We start from the raw sequence: 18,112 nt of genomic DNA on the forward strand, positions 1-18,112 counted from the left end.
ACATATATGTGAATCAATAAAAATTGTTAATCAAAAAAAAAAGTGCAGAGGCAGAGCTGAAGTGCCAAATGTCGTCTGATGGCCTCAGAGAATTGACCCGATTGAAATACAGATATAATCCTATTTTGTCACGGAAGGTGGAGTTTGACTCTGAATAACCAGAGAATGGCAGATAGCAACCACTACAATCAAAACATAAAGAGTTAGATAATTCCACTTACTCACTAAGAGGCCACTTAAAAAGGAAATGGTCATACTTTATATTACAGTGTTCATGTTACAGTGTAAATAAGAACCAAAGAGTCAAAGCCTAGTCAAATCTATGTCCTTTACAATATTAAAAGATTCCCCAGGGAACATTAGCATTGAGCAAAAAACACTAGAGGACGTTTTTCCCTGTATTCTCAGCACAAACCCTAACCTTCTGCCACCCACTATTCAAATATTTCATAAGACTATTATAAAAAAATAAATAAATAAAACAAATTGTATATATATATATATATATATATATATATATATATATATATATATGTTCAATATACATTTTCTCCAAACAACAGCAAGTGACCCTTCTCTAAGCCCTGCATTAAAAGGTTATTGAGCAATCCTACCTTGGCAGCTGTTGCCATTTGCCAAACAGCCTGACAAAATTGCTCTTGTGTAATGTAAGTCTATGGAAAATCTATGTAATTCAATCATTCTTGAGGTTCATTCCATCAGATTACTTCTCTCTCCATCAGACAGTGGTAAAACAAGTGGTAGTTGGAAAGCTTGCCAGACCCAGCAACAGTAACCAGCGGAGCTTGTGCTTAGCGAAGCTTCAATCTGGTCATTGACAACATGCTGTATCAGAAGTTGAATTGCTGTAAATTTACACACTTATATGCTTTCTATGATATGCTGTCCTACAGGGTTATGACTATAAACAATATAGATAAGAAATAATTGTTATTGCCTTTGAAGACTGAGACATGTCCATAAAACTTCCACACAGGCTGATTACTGCCTCAGTATAGTGCAAGATTTATTTGTTTTGCCAACACTGACACCTCTCAAGAAAGATGGAGAAGAAAGAGAAAGGGGAGAGAGGGGGAAGATTGCCAATCAGTGATGACGACTTCTGTCAACTATATCTATTGTGTGATCAAAATGTTTTTTGTCCTTGTCAGTCCAAGTATTTACACACACCCACACACAAACGTCCCTCAACAGAGCTATTGTAAGAGAGAAACGGAGAGAGAGAGAGAGAAGGTAAATGGTAAAGAAAGAGCACATGACAAAAAGAAGTGAGGGGGTGAGTAGAGGTGAGGGATACAGAAGGAGATAGAAAAGAGAGATATAAAGGGATATAATGAATTGGATAGATCCAAGCAGGCATTCCTAAAATATCCTTAATACTCCAGTGCCACCTTGCCCTGATCTATGACAGCTGAAGAGCATTAAAGTACCGAGCCTTGCCAAATACTCTCACTTCTCTACGGCTGAGAGCGGAAGTCACAGATTAATTACACAAAAGAGCTACAAATGATGACAAGCCCAACAAGTATCTGATCGAGAGAGTGGCAATTTAATAGACACTGGGGAAGGACAGTACATTGTAAAAAGTAGCAACCTGCAATTGTTACCTTAAGGAACTTTCCCCCTGATCTACCGCTTACAAATTAGCTTTGTTAGAGTAAACTAATGTTAATAATTTTTGTTAATAATATGTTAATAACGTGTTAAATAATATTTTTGACTTGATTAAAACCAGTTAATTTAGATGTTTCCACATGAAGCACATTTTTTAGGTTACCTCATAAATCTTTGTGTGTGTGTGTGTGTGTGTGTGTGTGTGTATACACAGTTTACACATTATGCTTCAAATGTTAGTGTTAAAATACAAATTGCAATCTGTCTCCCTCCTACACATACATAAACATACAGTGGCGCCAAAAAGTATTAAGACACTTAAGCCATGCTTCAAATTGCATGAATGTCATTGTATTAGATTTCAAAATACCACACCAACTGGCATTTATTTGAAAGAAAGAACAGCATACGTGAGCACAAAATTTCACAAAAAGCAGTTTGTTGTAGGGCAGCATGTTTATGACAAAAATCATAATTGCCAATTATTTCCCTTGATATTGCAATTGAGATTAATTTGGATTAAAAGAATAAACATTAAAATACTTATTTTGGGTGGGTGACATCCTACAAGATTAGAATTGTGTTCCTGAATTCCTCAATTGCCACTTTATATAGTACATCACTAAATCAAGACTAGCTGCCTAAAATGGTCAACTTCAGATTGGCCCTCTTAGAAGCATAAAAAACAAAACTGTTATTTAAATTTTGAACAAATTGTACACAGAAGCAAGCAAAGGTCATGTCTCTGATTGGTTAAATTTTGAACAAATTGTACACAGAAGCGAGCAATGGTCATGTCTCTGATTGGTTAAAATGATCAACCACTGCAATAATTGACACTTAATTTGGACACTTGTGGGTGTAAAAGGCTTCTCAATGTGCGTTCTTTTGTGTTCTTACATCCTCGTTCAATGTCATCATCCACTGCCGAAGTTTGATTCCAATCCTCAAGAACGCAAGTAATGAGGACGCAGGTAATTACCCGGATATGTTCTTGATATCAAGGATGCATCGGATGGTGGCTTGTGAAAAAGACACTTACGTGCTCAAGCTGGGGACTCTGACGGGACTGTGAGCAGAGGACTTGATTTGGAAAGCACGTCGGGAGAAGAAATTCAGTGTCAACTGTCCAACATCTCGGTGATGCTGATGAAGGTTGTTGCTGACTTGGAGGATCTCGCTGTAATACGTCGATCGATTACGGCGATGGAAACAAAATTCTCTGAGTTGGTCACAAGAGTGGCAGAAGTTGAGAGACGGATCGATTATCTGGAGTCATTGGAAAGGGAATTATCCACTAATCCGCCCATGTCCAAAACAGACTTGGAATATATTTTGGGAAAATTGGAAGATCTCGAAAATAGGAATCGAAGGATTGAAATTCCTGAGCATGAAGAGGGCAGAGATATGGTGAAATTCCTGGACAAGCTCTTCCCGAGTCTGCTCGACATAACAGGCCATAAACTGGAAATCGAGTGAGCTCACAGAGTCCCGGCTCGCAGATCTGCTGAGGGAGACCTGAGGCCCCGATCAATTCTGGCCAAATTTCTGAAATCATCCGATAAAGATCTCATGTTGCACCCGGCGAGGAGCAAAGGAAAGCTTTCTTGGAAGAATCACAATATTTTCTTGTTCCCGGACTTTGCGAATTCGACAAGAGAGAAACGCAATCGGTTCAAGGAATGTAAGAAACTCTTACATCAACGGAAGATCACTTTTGCACTGATGTTTCCGGCCAGACTGAGAATACAAACGAAGGATGGTCGTAGGGCATTTACGTGTCCCAAGCAAGCATTGTCTTTTATAAAAACAATGGGTGAGTAAGCCATTTAGGGTTTTTCATGTAGCTCCAATGTGGATTAACTTGCTGTACTTACTCTGGCTGTCTGAGGAAGCTGGGTGCCATTTTTGTTTCTTTTTGCGTTGGCTCTGCCTAACGGCTGGAGTTTGTTTTGTGGAATGACTCCTTCAAGAAACTTTTGCATGGACGGATGATCGCTTTTACACTGAAGTTCCCGGCCAGATTGAGAATGGATACTAAGAATGACTGCAAAATATCTTCATGCCTACACAAAGGATGTCTTTTATAAAGTTGACAGACTGAGTAAGTCATGGTGTATTTTTTTTTTATGCAGCCTCCGAGTGAATTTGAAACACACTTGACCATTCAAGAAACCGGGATGCCTGTTTTGTTTCTTTTTGTGCTGGTTCCGCCTAGCGGCTGGAGCTTGTTTTGTGGAATAACACTGCTTTGGGACAGTTGTGGATGAATCTGTTCGTTCTTCGTGCTTATGCCTCCTGCTGGCTGGAGTTTGTTTTTGTGGAATAATTTTAAGGGACATTAGAATAATTACGTCATCTGCTGAACTCATAACAGCTGGCTCACTGAACATTTGTAACACTTGTTTGTCTGTCCGAGGAAACTGAAAGGCTTTATATTAGCTGGAATTTGTTTTGTGGAGGAACACACCTTCGAGACAGTTCTGTGAATGAATCTACATATTCTTTGTGTTTATTCTGCCTAGTGGCTGAGGTCTGTTTACAAAGTATTTTCTGTTATGTAATTTTGCCTTACAAAATTTGTGCAGAGGCACTGGACTGGAATAATCCGATGGCAAAGTTGTCACGGGGGTTCTCGTATGCGTACATGGACCTTTTGTGTTTAGAGGGATTGATGCCGGTTGGCGCTGTCGTGCCCACGCACGTGGTTAATGTGCACGTTTTTCTTTTTTCTGTTTGTTTGGTTTGGTGGGAAGTTCAGGCTTTGATTGTTGCATTAATGGGGAATGTGGTCTGTATAATCTTGTTTTTGACACACGATTTATTTTTTCTATTATACCAATATGTCAAATGTTAATATGAGTGGACTGCCTCTCTCCACATGGAATGTGAATGGGTTGGGGCACCCCATAAAAAGAAGGAAAGTTATTTCTTTTTAAACGTAAGAAATATGATATAGTGTTTCTTCAAGAAACGCATCTTTCCCAGCAGGAAGCTGAAAAATTTGGGAAGATATGGGGTGGACATGTTTTCTTTAGTGCCAGTTCAAGTAAGAGCAGGGGGGTCATTACATTGATAAGTAAACATCTACAATTCAAATGTCTCAAACAGATTAAAGAGAAATTAGGAAGAGTCATTATTGTTTTAGCAGAAATTCAGGGGCAAAGTCTTATTTTGGCTAATATTTACGCACCTAATTCTGATGATCAGGGCTTTTTTATAGATCTTGAAGGGATGCTGCAAGCCGCTGGCACCTCTCATGATATAATATTGGGAGGAGACTTTAATCATTTGATGGACTCAGTCCTTGATCATAGTGAAGCAAAAGTGTGCAAGCCCCCTAGAGCAACATTGACGCTTCACAGGATGTGTAAAAATCTTGGTCTTGCAGATATTTGGCGACTTTGGAACCCATCTGGTAGAGACTATACATTTTTTTCATCAGTCCATAAGATTTATTCTAGAATAGATTTTTTTTAATATCTAAGTCCCTCATTTCAACTGTTGTTGATTGCTCAATTGGAAACATCTTAGTCTCAGATCACACCCTGGTGAATTTAGAGGTGTTGCCACATACGGAGAAAAAGAAATCATATAGTTGGCACTTTAATGTATCCCTTTTGCAAAATCCTGATTTCCAAAAAATGCTAAAGACTGAAATCAATGTTTATATGGAGACCAACTGGTTCTCAGTATCCTCTGGGCATGGCTTGGGAGGCACTTAAGGCTGTTCTTAGGGGCCGGATCATACAGTATGCCTCATTCACCAAAAAATCCAAAGCACGTGAACTCGTGGAGTTGGAAGAGAATATTAAAAGTGCCGAGGCAGAGCTGAAGCGCCGAATGTCGTCTGATGGCCTCAAAGAATTGACTCATTTGAAATACAGATGTAATACTATTTTGTTGCGGAAGGTGGAGTTTTGGTTATTCAGGGCAAGACAGTCATACTTTGAGTCGGGTGACATAGCAGGGAAGCTTTTGGCTAGATATATAAAGCAGAGAGAGTCTTTTTCTACCATTCCCTCATTAAATCTGCTGGTGGTGAAATTTTTACCTCAGCCATTGATATTAATAATGCTTTTAAAAAGTTCTATCTTGGTCTCTATAGTTCCATGTCTTCGTCTACTGATGAAGATATTAGAAATTTCGTGGAACCATTAGAACTCCCTAAATTGACGACTGAGCAAAAAACTCTCTTGATTCTGAGATAACCTTGGAGGAGTTTGACCAGGTAATTAAGGCCTTACCTACAGGCAAGGCTCCGGGGCCAGATGGTTTTGCCGCTGAATTTTTTAGATCTTATGCTACAGAATTGGCTCCACTTTTACTAGAAGTTTATACGGAATCATTAAAGAATGGAAAGCTCCCGCCAACCATGACACAAGCCTGGATCAGTCTGATTCTTAAAAAGGACAAAGATCCAAGCGACATCTCAATGACATCTCTTATACATATAGATCAGGTGGGGTTTATTCGGGGCCGCAGCTCTTCTGACGTCATCAGGCATTTCATCAATATCATGTGGTCAGTTGCGAATGATCAGTCTCCGGTCGCTGCCATCTCACTTGATGCCGAAAAACCTCTGGAACCATTAGCAGCCGCGATAAGAAAGGAGGATGATTTTCCAGGGGTGATGGCGGGAGGTGTGGCGCATAAGCTTTTGCTTTATGCAGATGATATTTTATTATTCGTCTCCGACCCCACTAGATCTATGCCTTGCCTCCACAGAATGATCAATTGCTTCTCTAACTTTTCGGGATACAGAGTTAATTGGTCTAAATCCGAAGCTCTGGCTCTGACAGCATTCTGCCTGGTAACGGCTTTTCAGCCAGGCGCCTTTCAGTGGCCCAAACAGGGCATTAAGTATTTGGGTATTTTATTCCCAGCAAATGTATGTGATTTAGTCAGAGTTAATTTTGACCCTTTAATAAAAAAAAATTTGAGTGATGTGGAAAGGTGGGCTTCATTACATTTATCTATGATTGATAAGGTTAATGTTATAAAAATGAATTGTATTCCAAAATTTAACTACCTATTACAGTCTCTCCCCATTGAAGTTCCCCTCTTTTATTTTAAACAAATTGATAGTATTGCTAAATCTTTTATCTGGAATGGTATGCACCCTCGAATGCATTCTAACAAGTTACACAGGCCAATTGACAAAGGTGGGTTAGGTTTCCCCAAAATATTGTTTTACTATTATGCTTTTGGTCTCAGACATTTGGCGCATTGGTCGCTTCCTCCTGAAAGAGCTCCTCCCTGGCTCTTTATTGAACAGGAGGTCCTTGCCCCAATCTTGCCATTGCAATGTCTTTCTACCAAGCTGCCCAGAGAAGTAAAGACACATCCCGTTATCTCACACATGCAGTTAGTGTGGACAAAAGTTTCCCGCGTGTTCAATTCGGACATTTACCTGAACGTTGCCACAAGTATTTGGTTAAACCCTAAATTGTGTATTAACAAGTCCCCTTTTTGCTGGACAGGCTTGGTCTTAAAGATACACCCACCTGTTGGCGAGGCCAATCAGAGGATGGGGACATAGCCCACGTTTTTAGGACCTCGACCAAAATTCAAGAGTTTAGGTCGAGGGTTTAGAGTCATGTCTGTGAGATCCTAGGCGCTCAGATTTCATTCTGCCCCAGACTTTGTAATTTGGGTGATGGGGTGGGGGTTAACATAGGGAATACACATATTAAAAACTGGGTCCTTACCAGTGTGATGATCGGCAGGAAAGTGATCCTTGGGGGATGGAAGTCAGCTGGTGCACCCTCATTTCATGAGTGGTGCACCGAATTGGGCACAGTGGCGGCCTTTGAAAAGATGTCGCATAGACGGCTGGGCAGCTTGGGTGCCTTTGAGAAGAAGTGGGGCACTTATTTGGCCTTCTTGGAGGGTTGCCAGGGAGGAACAGTGGTGAGGGACAGTTTAAATGGTGTGTATATAATTAATTGATGTGTGGAACCCTTTTTCTTTTTCTTATTCTTTTTTTTGGGCAATCTTTTGTGGGATTTTTTTTTAAGTCTGAGTATTTTCTTTGGACTGTCTGCTTGTATGTGTGTCTGTTATTATTTGTGTCTGACCACTGGGATGTGTATTGGGTGGGGGGGAGTGTAGGGGTAAATTTTGTTGAAAGCTGATTCCGTGTTTTCATGTGCTGTTTGTGTTGATTTGAGTGTGGAATCAATAAAAATTGTTAATGACAAAATGCTGTCACTGGTGTGATAATGCCAGTAGATTTATTACAGGATTCAAAAGTGCTGTGACGGTTAATTGCAAGTAGGTATAGCTGCAGGCTGAGATCTCCAAATGGGGGTGGAATCTCCAAAATAGGGTGTGGTTTCTCCAGAAGGGGGCGGGGTTATTCCAAAAGGGGGTTGCACCAACTCTAAAAGGAGGTGACACCTCCACAGACTGCTAGAGTTAGGGAAAGGGTTAGGTTATTGGCTCCCTATATCTTTGCTGGCAATTTGGAGCTCTTGCCCCTTTTTGGAACTCTGTCTGCAGCTACACCCATCTCGTTAATTGCGCAACAGGAAAATTGCAGCACATCTCAAAGCTTGCAATAGATGCGTTCAATGTCCTCCTGTCCCTCTGAATTCGATCTAGGCTAGCACGACTGGTCTTCATAAGAACACAAACTTAGTAGAACATGTCCATAACTAATATGATTAACTACACCTGTGGTTACTCTGCTAGGACAAATGTGTGAATTTGAGTGAAATGGACTTCATACATCCACTAAAAAGACCTTGGGAGAGTTTTGGTTAAAAGTAATTGCTAAATGGTAAAGAGAAATTAAAAGGTCTAGCATAATTTATTTGCTTTTGTCACTTGGTTTCTTATTTTACTATCTAATACCACAAATTAATTCATTTGTAAATGTCTTAAGTGTCCTTTTTTGGCCACTGTACCTGTATACAGAGCAGTGTAAGTTATAAGTAGTACAAGAAAAAAGTAGTAGTAGTGCAGTTAATTGTCAGTTAACCTAGAACATCTAAATTAACTGGATGCAAGTACTTTGTTACTGAATCAACCTAACTATATATACTGTATATATATATATATATATATATATATATATATATATATATATATATATATATATATATATATATATATATATATATAGACAGACAGATAGATAGACAGAAAATACAGAAAGAGTAATAGACAGACAGACAGGTAGGACAGAAAGAGTAATAGATAGATAGACAGACAGTCACACAGAAAGACAGATAGACAGATAGCTAGAGATAGATTGATAGATAAAAAAGACAGAAAGAGTAACAGACAGACAGATAGATAGATAGATTGATTTTAGAGGCATAGTGTTTATTAAGTGCAAAAAAACAAACAAAAAAAATGCAGATGTCAACTGCCCTTTTTACAGTGCATACTGCTCACTTCCTGCAAAAACAAAACAATGCATGCTACAAGTTGTGTTCTATGGGAAGGTGCCCTCTCTTAGAAATAATACCTAACAGATTCTTTACTTATAACAACTTACGAACATACCCCTAAAATAGTACATACAGTATCCAAGCCCGATCTAATGAAATCTTGCAATTAGTAACCAAGATGTAAAATCAGCCCAAAAAGTTTTTCCTGTTGTCAATGCTGAATGCACCTGCTTTCCTATATGAAAGATTCTGATCATACATAGTTGGCACAATTCTCTCATCTTCCCTTTACATCCTGAGGATGCACCTGCCAGGCCAAGACATTGAAGGGTAGAAGTTTTTAGAGTTTTGGGAGCAGGTCTGATCACTGGTCTTATAAGCAAATACTCACGGTGGCTGTAGTGGCCGCTCTCTCTGCCGTGGTTCTGACCATGAGGAGGCAACGTCATCAGATTCCACATGACTGCCAAACCTCAACGAACATGGTAAAGTGCCCGTCCAAACAGACTCACTCTGTTGATGAAACAGATGGGACACGAGCAAAGCAGGATGGCCATTGGGAGAGGATCTGCAGGAAGGAGTCTGCTCATTTATGGGATTACTCAGATTATTGGCGATTCAATCCAGCATGAACCGTCTACTGCCACAGATCAGCATCCCTCCCACCCTTGACAAGCCCCCTTCGGCACAAACTGTGGTCTGACATGACAGAGTCTCAGGGTGTCATTAAATCTATCAGTCCAGACGGGCCACCTGTTGCATGACCAAGTATGAACAGTGTCTGTGTGAGGCTCAAATAGAGGCTATACCTGTTTGTTTACGATTCAGAATTAAATATATATTTAGAGTGAATATCTGATTGTCAAAAATAAACTTTTATATTTAGATTGCAAGTGCAGCTTAAAATAAATCAGTGTACATTGGAGGACATTGATCTTGGAAACTAAGGGTAAAAGTTTAACCTTTGAGCCAGAACTAAATTATTGAACAATTCTCCATAAAAATCACAGTAACTGGGGCACATGAATGCTTCTACAGTATTAAAGCAGTGAAGTGGTAACAACAGCTCTCACTCTCTTTCTCTCTCTCTCTCTCTCTCTCTCTCTCACACACACACACACACACACACACACACAACACACATTACAAAAGCACAGCCCGCAGCCAAGTCTGGCAAGCTCCTCAGATACACCTGCTTGTGTGTTTATTATCTAATGCACTTCCAACTCTAGTCACTGACTATTTTTGTGCCAGGCTGCACAGTGCATACTTCAATTATACAGTACTACCACAAATTGAAGTTAAAAGTCAAACTACCAAGAAGAGTTTTGTGCAGGGCTGTAACCGACATTGAGGAGGATGTGTCTCTGTCTGCAATATTCAGAATAGTCGTTGATCAATGAGGGTTTTTCAATAAACCTATTCTTAAACTGTTCACATTTGGTCAATATTAACTATATTCAATACTGACAATTCGGTTACTTGGTTACTGGTGAATGTAGTTACTTGTGACTGGAAATAATTAAGCTGTGACATTATATAATAATTAGGGCTCATTATATGATTATTTTTTTAATCAAATTAATTACATGATATGCCAAATAAATTAACCGCAATTAATCACATAATAAACATTTGCAGAGAAATGCCCACAAATAAAAATGTATTATATAATGATTAAAATATTATAAATAATTGTATTTAAATAATTATAAATATAATATGGCCTTTATATAATACATTTAATTATTCAGATAATTAAAATACATTACAATATTGTGGCAGATGAGAAAAGCATTGATTAAACAATATTTTGTTTACTTTCATATAATTTAACATAAGGCTGTCATTGGCTTTAGCGATCCATTTTGCAACTAAATTCGTCAATTAGTCTGAGGTACACTTATTTTAAGGGCTTTTCTAAGGACATGTTTATGAACAAATATATCAGATGGATGCTTTAGAAGCTTCTCACTTTTTGTTTCATAAACAGCATTTTTAGGACACTCTGTCAAGTTAAACGTAGTTTGGTTCAAGTTTGGTATGTAGTTAAATGCTAAAAAACGTGTCTTCATCTTGTGCTGTCTGTTGTCAGTAGTGTGGTTTGATGCCTGCACAGCTGTAGTTGCGCTTACTGTCCCTCGTGACTGAGACTTGTAAAAACATGAAGGTGGTACAATAGGTATACTTCAAGCTTGAATTGCTCCGGTGGTAGGAAAATTCTTTATTACAATCCAGGGGCATGATTCATTCATTTATTTAAGCGTTATTTTTTATCGCACTGAATTTCACATGAAGTTTACAGCCCTAACATGAATCCAAAAAAGTGTCAAGTTACTGGGGAAATTTAGAAATCTTCAATTTCTGAAAATTGTAGAAAGCTTATAAAAAACAAAAATACATATCACATATGAAGTCTGAGTGGTTTGGGCTGAAAAAAAATTGCAGAAGAGTAAAAGAGAAAAAAAAGAGTAAAAATGTTTGCGAGATGTCTTGCAAGCAAGCACTGTAATGATGCAGAAGTTGTAAGACGACCTTCTACTTAAACCTACAATATATCAATGCTGGTGCCATTACAGTTTCATTGAGAGATAGACAGTAGATAAGATAAGTAAAGAGAGCTGACTCTATGCCAGAATGCCTTCAGGGTGAATCTAAAAAAGCCTATTTAATATGTCATCTTATAAAAGACATGGCCCACATAGATCAGTTTGAATGAAAACAGAGTTCACGCAGAAGATTGACACAACTGGAGCTGCCCGCGGAAATATAGAGTCACCTTGTATAGGGATATGTACTGAGCCCCATTAAAGTGGATACCAGATGAAGTTGACTGAGAGATTGCTCAGTGTGCAAATATGTTACCAAGGCAGAGGATGGCTACTTTGAAGAGACTAAAATGTAATATTTGAGTAAAATTTTTTGATGACAACATAATTCACATTTTTCTCATTTGTGTTATTAGAAAACACAAATGTGTCAACTATGTAAACTATTCATCCCAGTTTAATGACTTTACTATTATTAAAATATGTAAAATAACAATAATAACAATAATATTACAGCTTATTATATAACATTAATAATCGTGAACTAGTCTATAAAACAGTGATGGTGACAGAGTCTTGGCTCTGTTACAATGCTCTGCATGTAAATATTCAACAAATTAAGTGTGGGGTGGGTGCCTCATGCTGCCCCCCCGCAAGATGCAACTGCACATGTCGCCCATGCTAAATCCGCTACTGTAGCCAGATTTTTTTCTAAATGACGTCAGACCAGTTCGTTCTTTGATTTCGTATGGAGTATGCCGGGACCTTAAAGGAATACTCAGGTTTCATTACATGTTAAGCTCAATCAACAGCATTTGTGGCATAATGTTGATCACCACAAAAATGTATTTCGACTCGTCCCTCCTTTTCTTTAAAAAAAAGCAAAAAGCAAGGTTACAGTGTGGAACTTAAAACGAAAGTGAATGGGGTCAATCCGATTAAAATACTCACTGTTTCAAAAGTATAGTCACAAGAAATAAGCAATATGTGTGTTAACATGATTTTAGTGTGATAAAATCACTTACTAACCTTTTCTGTGTAAAGTTATATCCAATTTTACAACTTTGTTGCCATGACGACGTAATGCTTTAAACCCTAAAACTGCTGTTAAAACGATTTTAACAACTTAACAGCTCAAATACTACACAATTTTGAACAGAATACTTAATATAAGTCATTTTATAAAGTTATAAGCTTCACATTTATGCCTTTAAATGTTGAGAAAAGGATGGATGAGTCCGAATACATTTTTGTGGTAATAAACGTTATGCCACAAATGCTGTCGATTGAGCTCAACTTGTACTGAACCTGGAATATTCCTTTAAAAGGGACTAATCCCAATAATTATGCAATTCTAATAGAATAAATAAATAGCTTTTGATAAAAAGTTGTCATCTTTGTACATAAAAGGAGAAAAGGAATGCAGAAAGATAGAATGACAGATGATAGAGGATATGTGTGGGTGTGGGAATCTGAGGCATGGCAGAAAATGACTTATAGCCTTCATGAAAATATACTCTCAGCTCTGCTGAGCTCTTTCATCATGATTTACATTTCACACAGTAACAGTGACTTCTCCAGTTGGTGGATCTCTCTTCAGGATTCATAGGTAGTGTGGTTCTTCACCAGGAATTCAAGTATTAAACACAATGTTTTTTTTTTAATTAGGTTGTAATCACATCTGTATTTGGCTTTTCCAGAAAAATGTAACAGTGTTGGTAGGTCTCAAGGTAGGTCTGTGTTGAAAAGCTATAGTTAATCAATCTTGTTATTTATGGAGAAAATAAATGGGATTTGTACTTCCAAAACCTGTCTGTTGCACTTTGTTCCAATACCCTCTTTACTCACTGATTTCATATCCTCTTTTTCTCTTAATGCCTGACTGGGCTCCTCTGACTCTCTCAGTCATTACAGCCACAGTGAGGGCAAGGCTGCTCAGTGGGTAACACAATGAAAGCCTAAAGCACATGTAGGAAATGTACAGAAACAGCTCTGAGCAGTTTGAAATCATGTGTACAGCTGACAATTCCAATGGCCACAGAGCCAATTCTACCTGACAATTGTAACAGGCGAAAGCCTGCGCAGATTGTGTCCTTACACCTTTCAACGACCAACGGTTATCTTGTCTTGTGTCTTTTTGGACTTGCTGAGTCGTTTCACATTGTTAAAAGAAGAGATATAGGTATAGGCACCACTTTGACAGCCTAGCACCAAGAGAGAGCTGAGCGTGATGGCGGAAAGATACCAAATCGAATCATACACTCAAGATCTAAGAAACCTGTTCAGAATATATTCAAGCACTTACAATGCCCTGAGAGCAGCTATAAAGAAAATTGAAGTCTGTCAGTAACATTGTAATATATACAGTAATTAGTTAGATCAAATCACTGCACTGTATTAAAACAACAAGCAAGAGTGCTGTTTTACTGAATACCAAACCGCAGGTAATCACAGCCGTGATTGTCTTAAGTGTACAGTAGAATTCTATGTTCATTTATTATTACTGCCCATTCTTATTTTCATCACATCAAAAGTATTTGTTAACATTTGTTGATGCGCTATGAACTAACATGACCTAACAATGAACAACTGTATTTTTACAATCTAACATAAATGAATACTGTAAAAATATATTTTCATTGTAGTTCATGATACCTAATGCATTTACTGATATTAACAAATGTAACCTTATTATAAAGTGCTTCAGAAAGTTCTATACTATCCAGTAGCGGTTCTAGCTTGTATGGGGCCCTGGGCGACACCCACTTTAACACGCCCCCAACACGCCCCCCCACAAGATGCCACCCTGGGCAACTGCCCATGTCGCCCATGCCTAAATCCGCCACTGATACTATCTTTTTTACTCTATTTAGCAGTACAACCGTACAACTTTGCTCTGTTTCCCATCTGTTGTTACTGTATAACTTAAGTTGTACTACCTAAGTTGTACCATAAGTGTAATCAGGAGTAAAACTATATCGTAGGCTATAAGATACATATTGTTAATTGAAAACACTGAAAATGCATGTGATATTACTTCTAAAGCACACGTATTGTAAGTAGGTCAAAGACTTATGCAGTATCATCTGTTACCCTTTTGTACTCCATTGTAATATCAGCTATTATTACTGCATATAACAACATCTGAATAAATAATTATGCATTTGTCATTAACTTATTCATATCTCAACAACAAGATTAACCATCAAAGGGTCAAATTAAGTTACATGTACATTTGAATTAAGCTTGACAAATTGGTGACTCAGAGCAGAGGACCTTTTCTCTAGTTTGTCAGTTGCAAGTCTGCGCATCGCTGCGCTCTATTACTTTTACACATTCTTTGGCACACACTTTTTATTTTAATTAGAGTCTCGTGACTTACAATTCACGCTTTAGAGCTAATTAAGGAGAGCGTGCAGCAAGAAATTCAGTTGTCTTTTGTTAAAAAAAAAAAAAAAAAAAAATTAAAAAGAAGAAGAAGAAGAAAAAGAAAAAAACATGTCTTTGTCGCGTGTTTAACTCCAAGGTTCGGCCAAATAATTTCATTCCTCATAAGTACATACTGTTCTCAGTGATTCCGACACAAGAGTTTGACAACACGCGTGCTTTCAGAGCTATAGATTACATTAACTCAATTAAACTGGCACTCGAGATCACCTGACTATGTCAATGCACACGGACTGATAGGACAAAAAGCGGATCAGCGTCCACAATCTGTCTGAAGTTCATCAGCGAAGTTGTTTTCACGACATACGCAGCCGCTTGTGACAAACAACACACGAATCTTCGAAACACACACAGGAGATCCTAACAGTGAATGAAGAGACAGGGAGACTTACTGAGATGTAAGTATGTGTCGTTATTATCCATTCCGATTCAGTTTGCTGTCGGGTCTTGTCCTGGAGGCGCGCAGCACCTCCTTTGCTTTCTTTACCCAGCCCGAGTGAAGTGAAATCCTCAGCTTTGCTGGCTGGCTCGGGGCCCCACACAGGGGGAGGCGGGAGGAGGGGTGTTGCCAACGACAACAATCTGATAAGATTTAGGCAGATGACTTCAGCACATGGATACATTGGAACAGTTTTTACGATTCAAATGATACTGCATGCTACAGAATAACATTTAAATAAATGTTCCGGGTTTAATACAATTCAAGCTTAATTACTTGAATTGCTTTAATTACTTTATTACTATAAAAATTTCGACTAGTCCCTCTTTAAAAATAATAATAATAATAATAATAATAAAAAAGACAGAAATTATGGTTATGGCCCTTAAAATGGAAATAAAGTCCACAAACGTTAAAATACACACTGTTTCAAAAGTATATACATATATATATTTATATATATATATATATATACAGTATATATATTTTTTTTTCCTCCCCTTTTCTCCCCAATTTGGAATGCCCAGTTCCCAATGCACTCTAAGTCCTCGTGGTGGCGTAGTGACTCGCCTCAATCTGGGTGGCGGAGGACGAATCTCAGTTGCCTCCATGTCTGTGACCATCAATCCACACATCTTATCACGTGGCTTGTTGAGCGTGTTACCACGGAGACATAGCGCGTGTGGAGGCTTCACGCTATTCTCTGCTGCATCCACGCACAACTCACCATGTGCCCCACCGAGAGCGAGAACCACATTATAGCGACCACGAGGAGGTTACCCCATGTGACTCTACCCTCCCTAGCAACTGGGCCAATTTGGTTGCTTAGGAGACCTGGCTGGGTTCACTTAGCATGCCCTGGATTCGAACTCACAACTCCAGGGGTGGCAGTCAGCGTCTTTATTCGCTGAGCTACCCAGGCCCCTCAAAAGTATATTTTTAAAAGTATATATATATGTTAGTGTGTTAAAATTGCTTACTAATCTTATATGTGTAAAGTTATATCCAATATTACAACTTTGTTGGAATGATGATGTAACAGCAATATATCCTGTAATCTGGAAAATGCTGCAACGGCAATACATCATTGATTTTATTACACTAAAATTATGTTAACGTGAATAATGTTTACATCTTGTGCTATAATTATAAAACCACACTTCTATTCTAAGTGTCTTACTGTAACTGTATTTCATACTTAACATTATGCAACAAATACTGTCGTCTGAGCTTAACTTTAAGAAATATTACTGCTTCAATACATGCCATGCTTAAGCAACATCATATGTGTCATAATGTTGAAAAAATAATTTTGACTCGTCCCTCCTTTTCTTTAACAAAAAAGAGCAAAAATCTGTGTCACAGTGAGGCACTTACAATGTAAGTGAATGGGGTCAATCTTTGGAGGGTTTAAAGGCAGAAATGTGAAGCTTATAATTTTATTTATAATAAAAAACACTTACATTAATTCTGCTGTTTAAACTTGTGTATTATTTGAGCTGTAAAGTTGTTAAATCGCCAATTTTACAGTCATTTTAGGGTTTTAGGGTTAACTGCATTACATCGTCATGGCAAAGAAGTTGTAATATTGGATATGTATAAGGTTAGTAAGTGATCTTATCACACTAAAATCATGCTAACACACATATTGTTTACATATTGTGGCTATACTTTTGAAACAGTGAGTATTTTCACATTCAAAAATTGGCCCCATTTGCTTCCCAAGAGCATCACTTTAACCCAGAGATAAAGTAAAATTTTGTGGTAATCAATATTATGCCACAAATACTGTCGATTGAGCTTAATTTATATTGACCCTGGAATATTCCTTTAATTGAATTTAGCTACTATGCAGAAAATATTTTATGAGTTACATGGGAAAACCTATTCAAGCTATAACCAATTAGTAAAAGATTAATCACTATTTAAAAAAGACAACCAGACTACACATATCTGAATGCTTTCTATAATTTGGCCTGTAAGCATGCAAATTATAAGATGTTCTGTAGCTCTGCACAGCAATGCCTACTGAACCATGCAACCATAGATATACATACGTATATGCCTCATTCAGCTGGTCCGGATACGTCAACCGCGATGCCATCTTGGAACAGTCAGCAAGCAGAGCTATTTGAATGCAAGTGAATGAAGAAGAAGCCTCAGACCGCTGCATAAACTGCTTTTGTGTGGAAACAGTTCATCATGTAATTGACAGATTGGGTGATAATTTTCAGTATGTTTGCCATGATATATTCATTGGTAGAGGACTTTATTTGCAGTTTGCTATGAAAAAAAAAACCTTGTTTTAGTGAAGTGAAGTCAGGAATTTTTATAACATCGAGAATATTGCTCAATGTTTATGAAAAATCAGATAATCTGGAAGTTGGCTGGAAAAGACTCCAGACTGTTACAGACCGTATCTGTCAATTTACTTTCATGTGTTGATGGACGGCTCTTGACCTTTCCAGTATGGCGGACGTGCCGACATATTGAAGCCCATAGGAATAGCTGCTAATAAGGTATCTACATATAGATATCTATGCAAACAACCATCAAGAGAAACAGTGCTGCACACTGCTAAAAATTTTCAGGTAATCTAAAAATATACATTACGCGTAATATACATTATACGTGGTAAATTA

The 18,112-nt window shown here is 38.0% G+C and overlaps 1 protein-coding gene across 2 annotated transcripts in view; it reads right to left on the bottom strand.

Annotated features, from left to right (window-relative positions):
* LOC127416389 (retinoic acid receptor RXR-gamma-B-like) overlaps positions 1-15,588 on the bottom strand; it is a 45,507-nt gene extending 29,919 nt beyond the window's left edge. For both annotated transcript variants that reach the window (XM_051655729.1, XM_051655728.1), the window contains exon 1: positions 15,424-15,588. In XM_051655729.1, coding sequence (XP_051511689.1) covers positions 15,424-15,454 — 31 coding nt within the window. In that variant the 5' untranslated portion in view covers positions 15,455-15,588. The remainder of the gene's footprint in view (positions 1-15,423) is intronic.
* Between the last annotated feature and the right edge of the window lie 2,524 nt (positions 15,589-18,112).

The sequence above is a fragment of the Myxocyprinus asiaticus genome, chromosome 25 (genome assembly GCF_019703515.2).
Source record: "Myxocyprinus asiaticus isolate MX2 ecotype Aquarium Trade chromosome 25, UBuf_Myxa_2, whole genome shotgun sequence".
NCBI classification, from domain to species: domain Eukaryota; kingdom Metazoa; phylum Chordata; class Actinopteri; order Cypriniformes; family Catostomidae; genus Myxocyprinus; species Myxocyprinus asiaticus.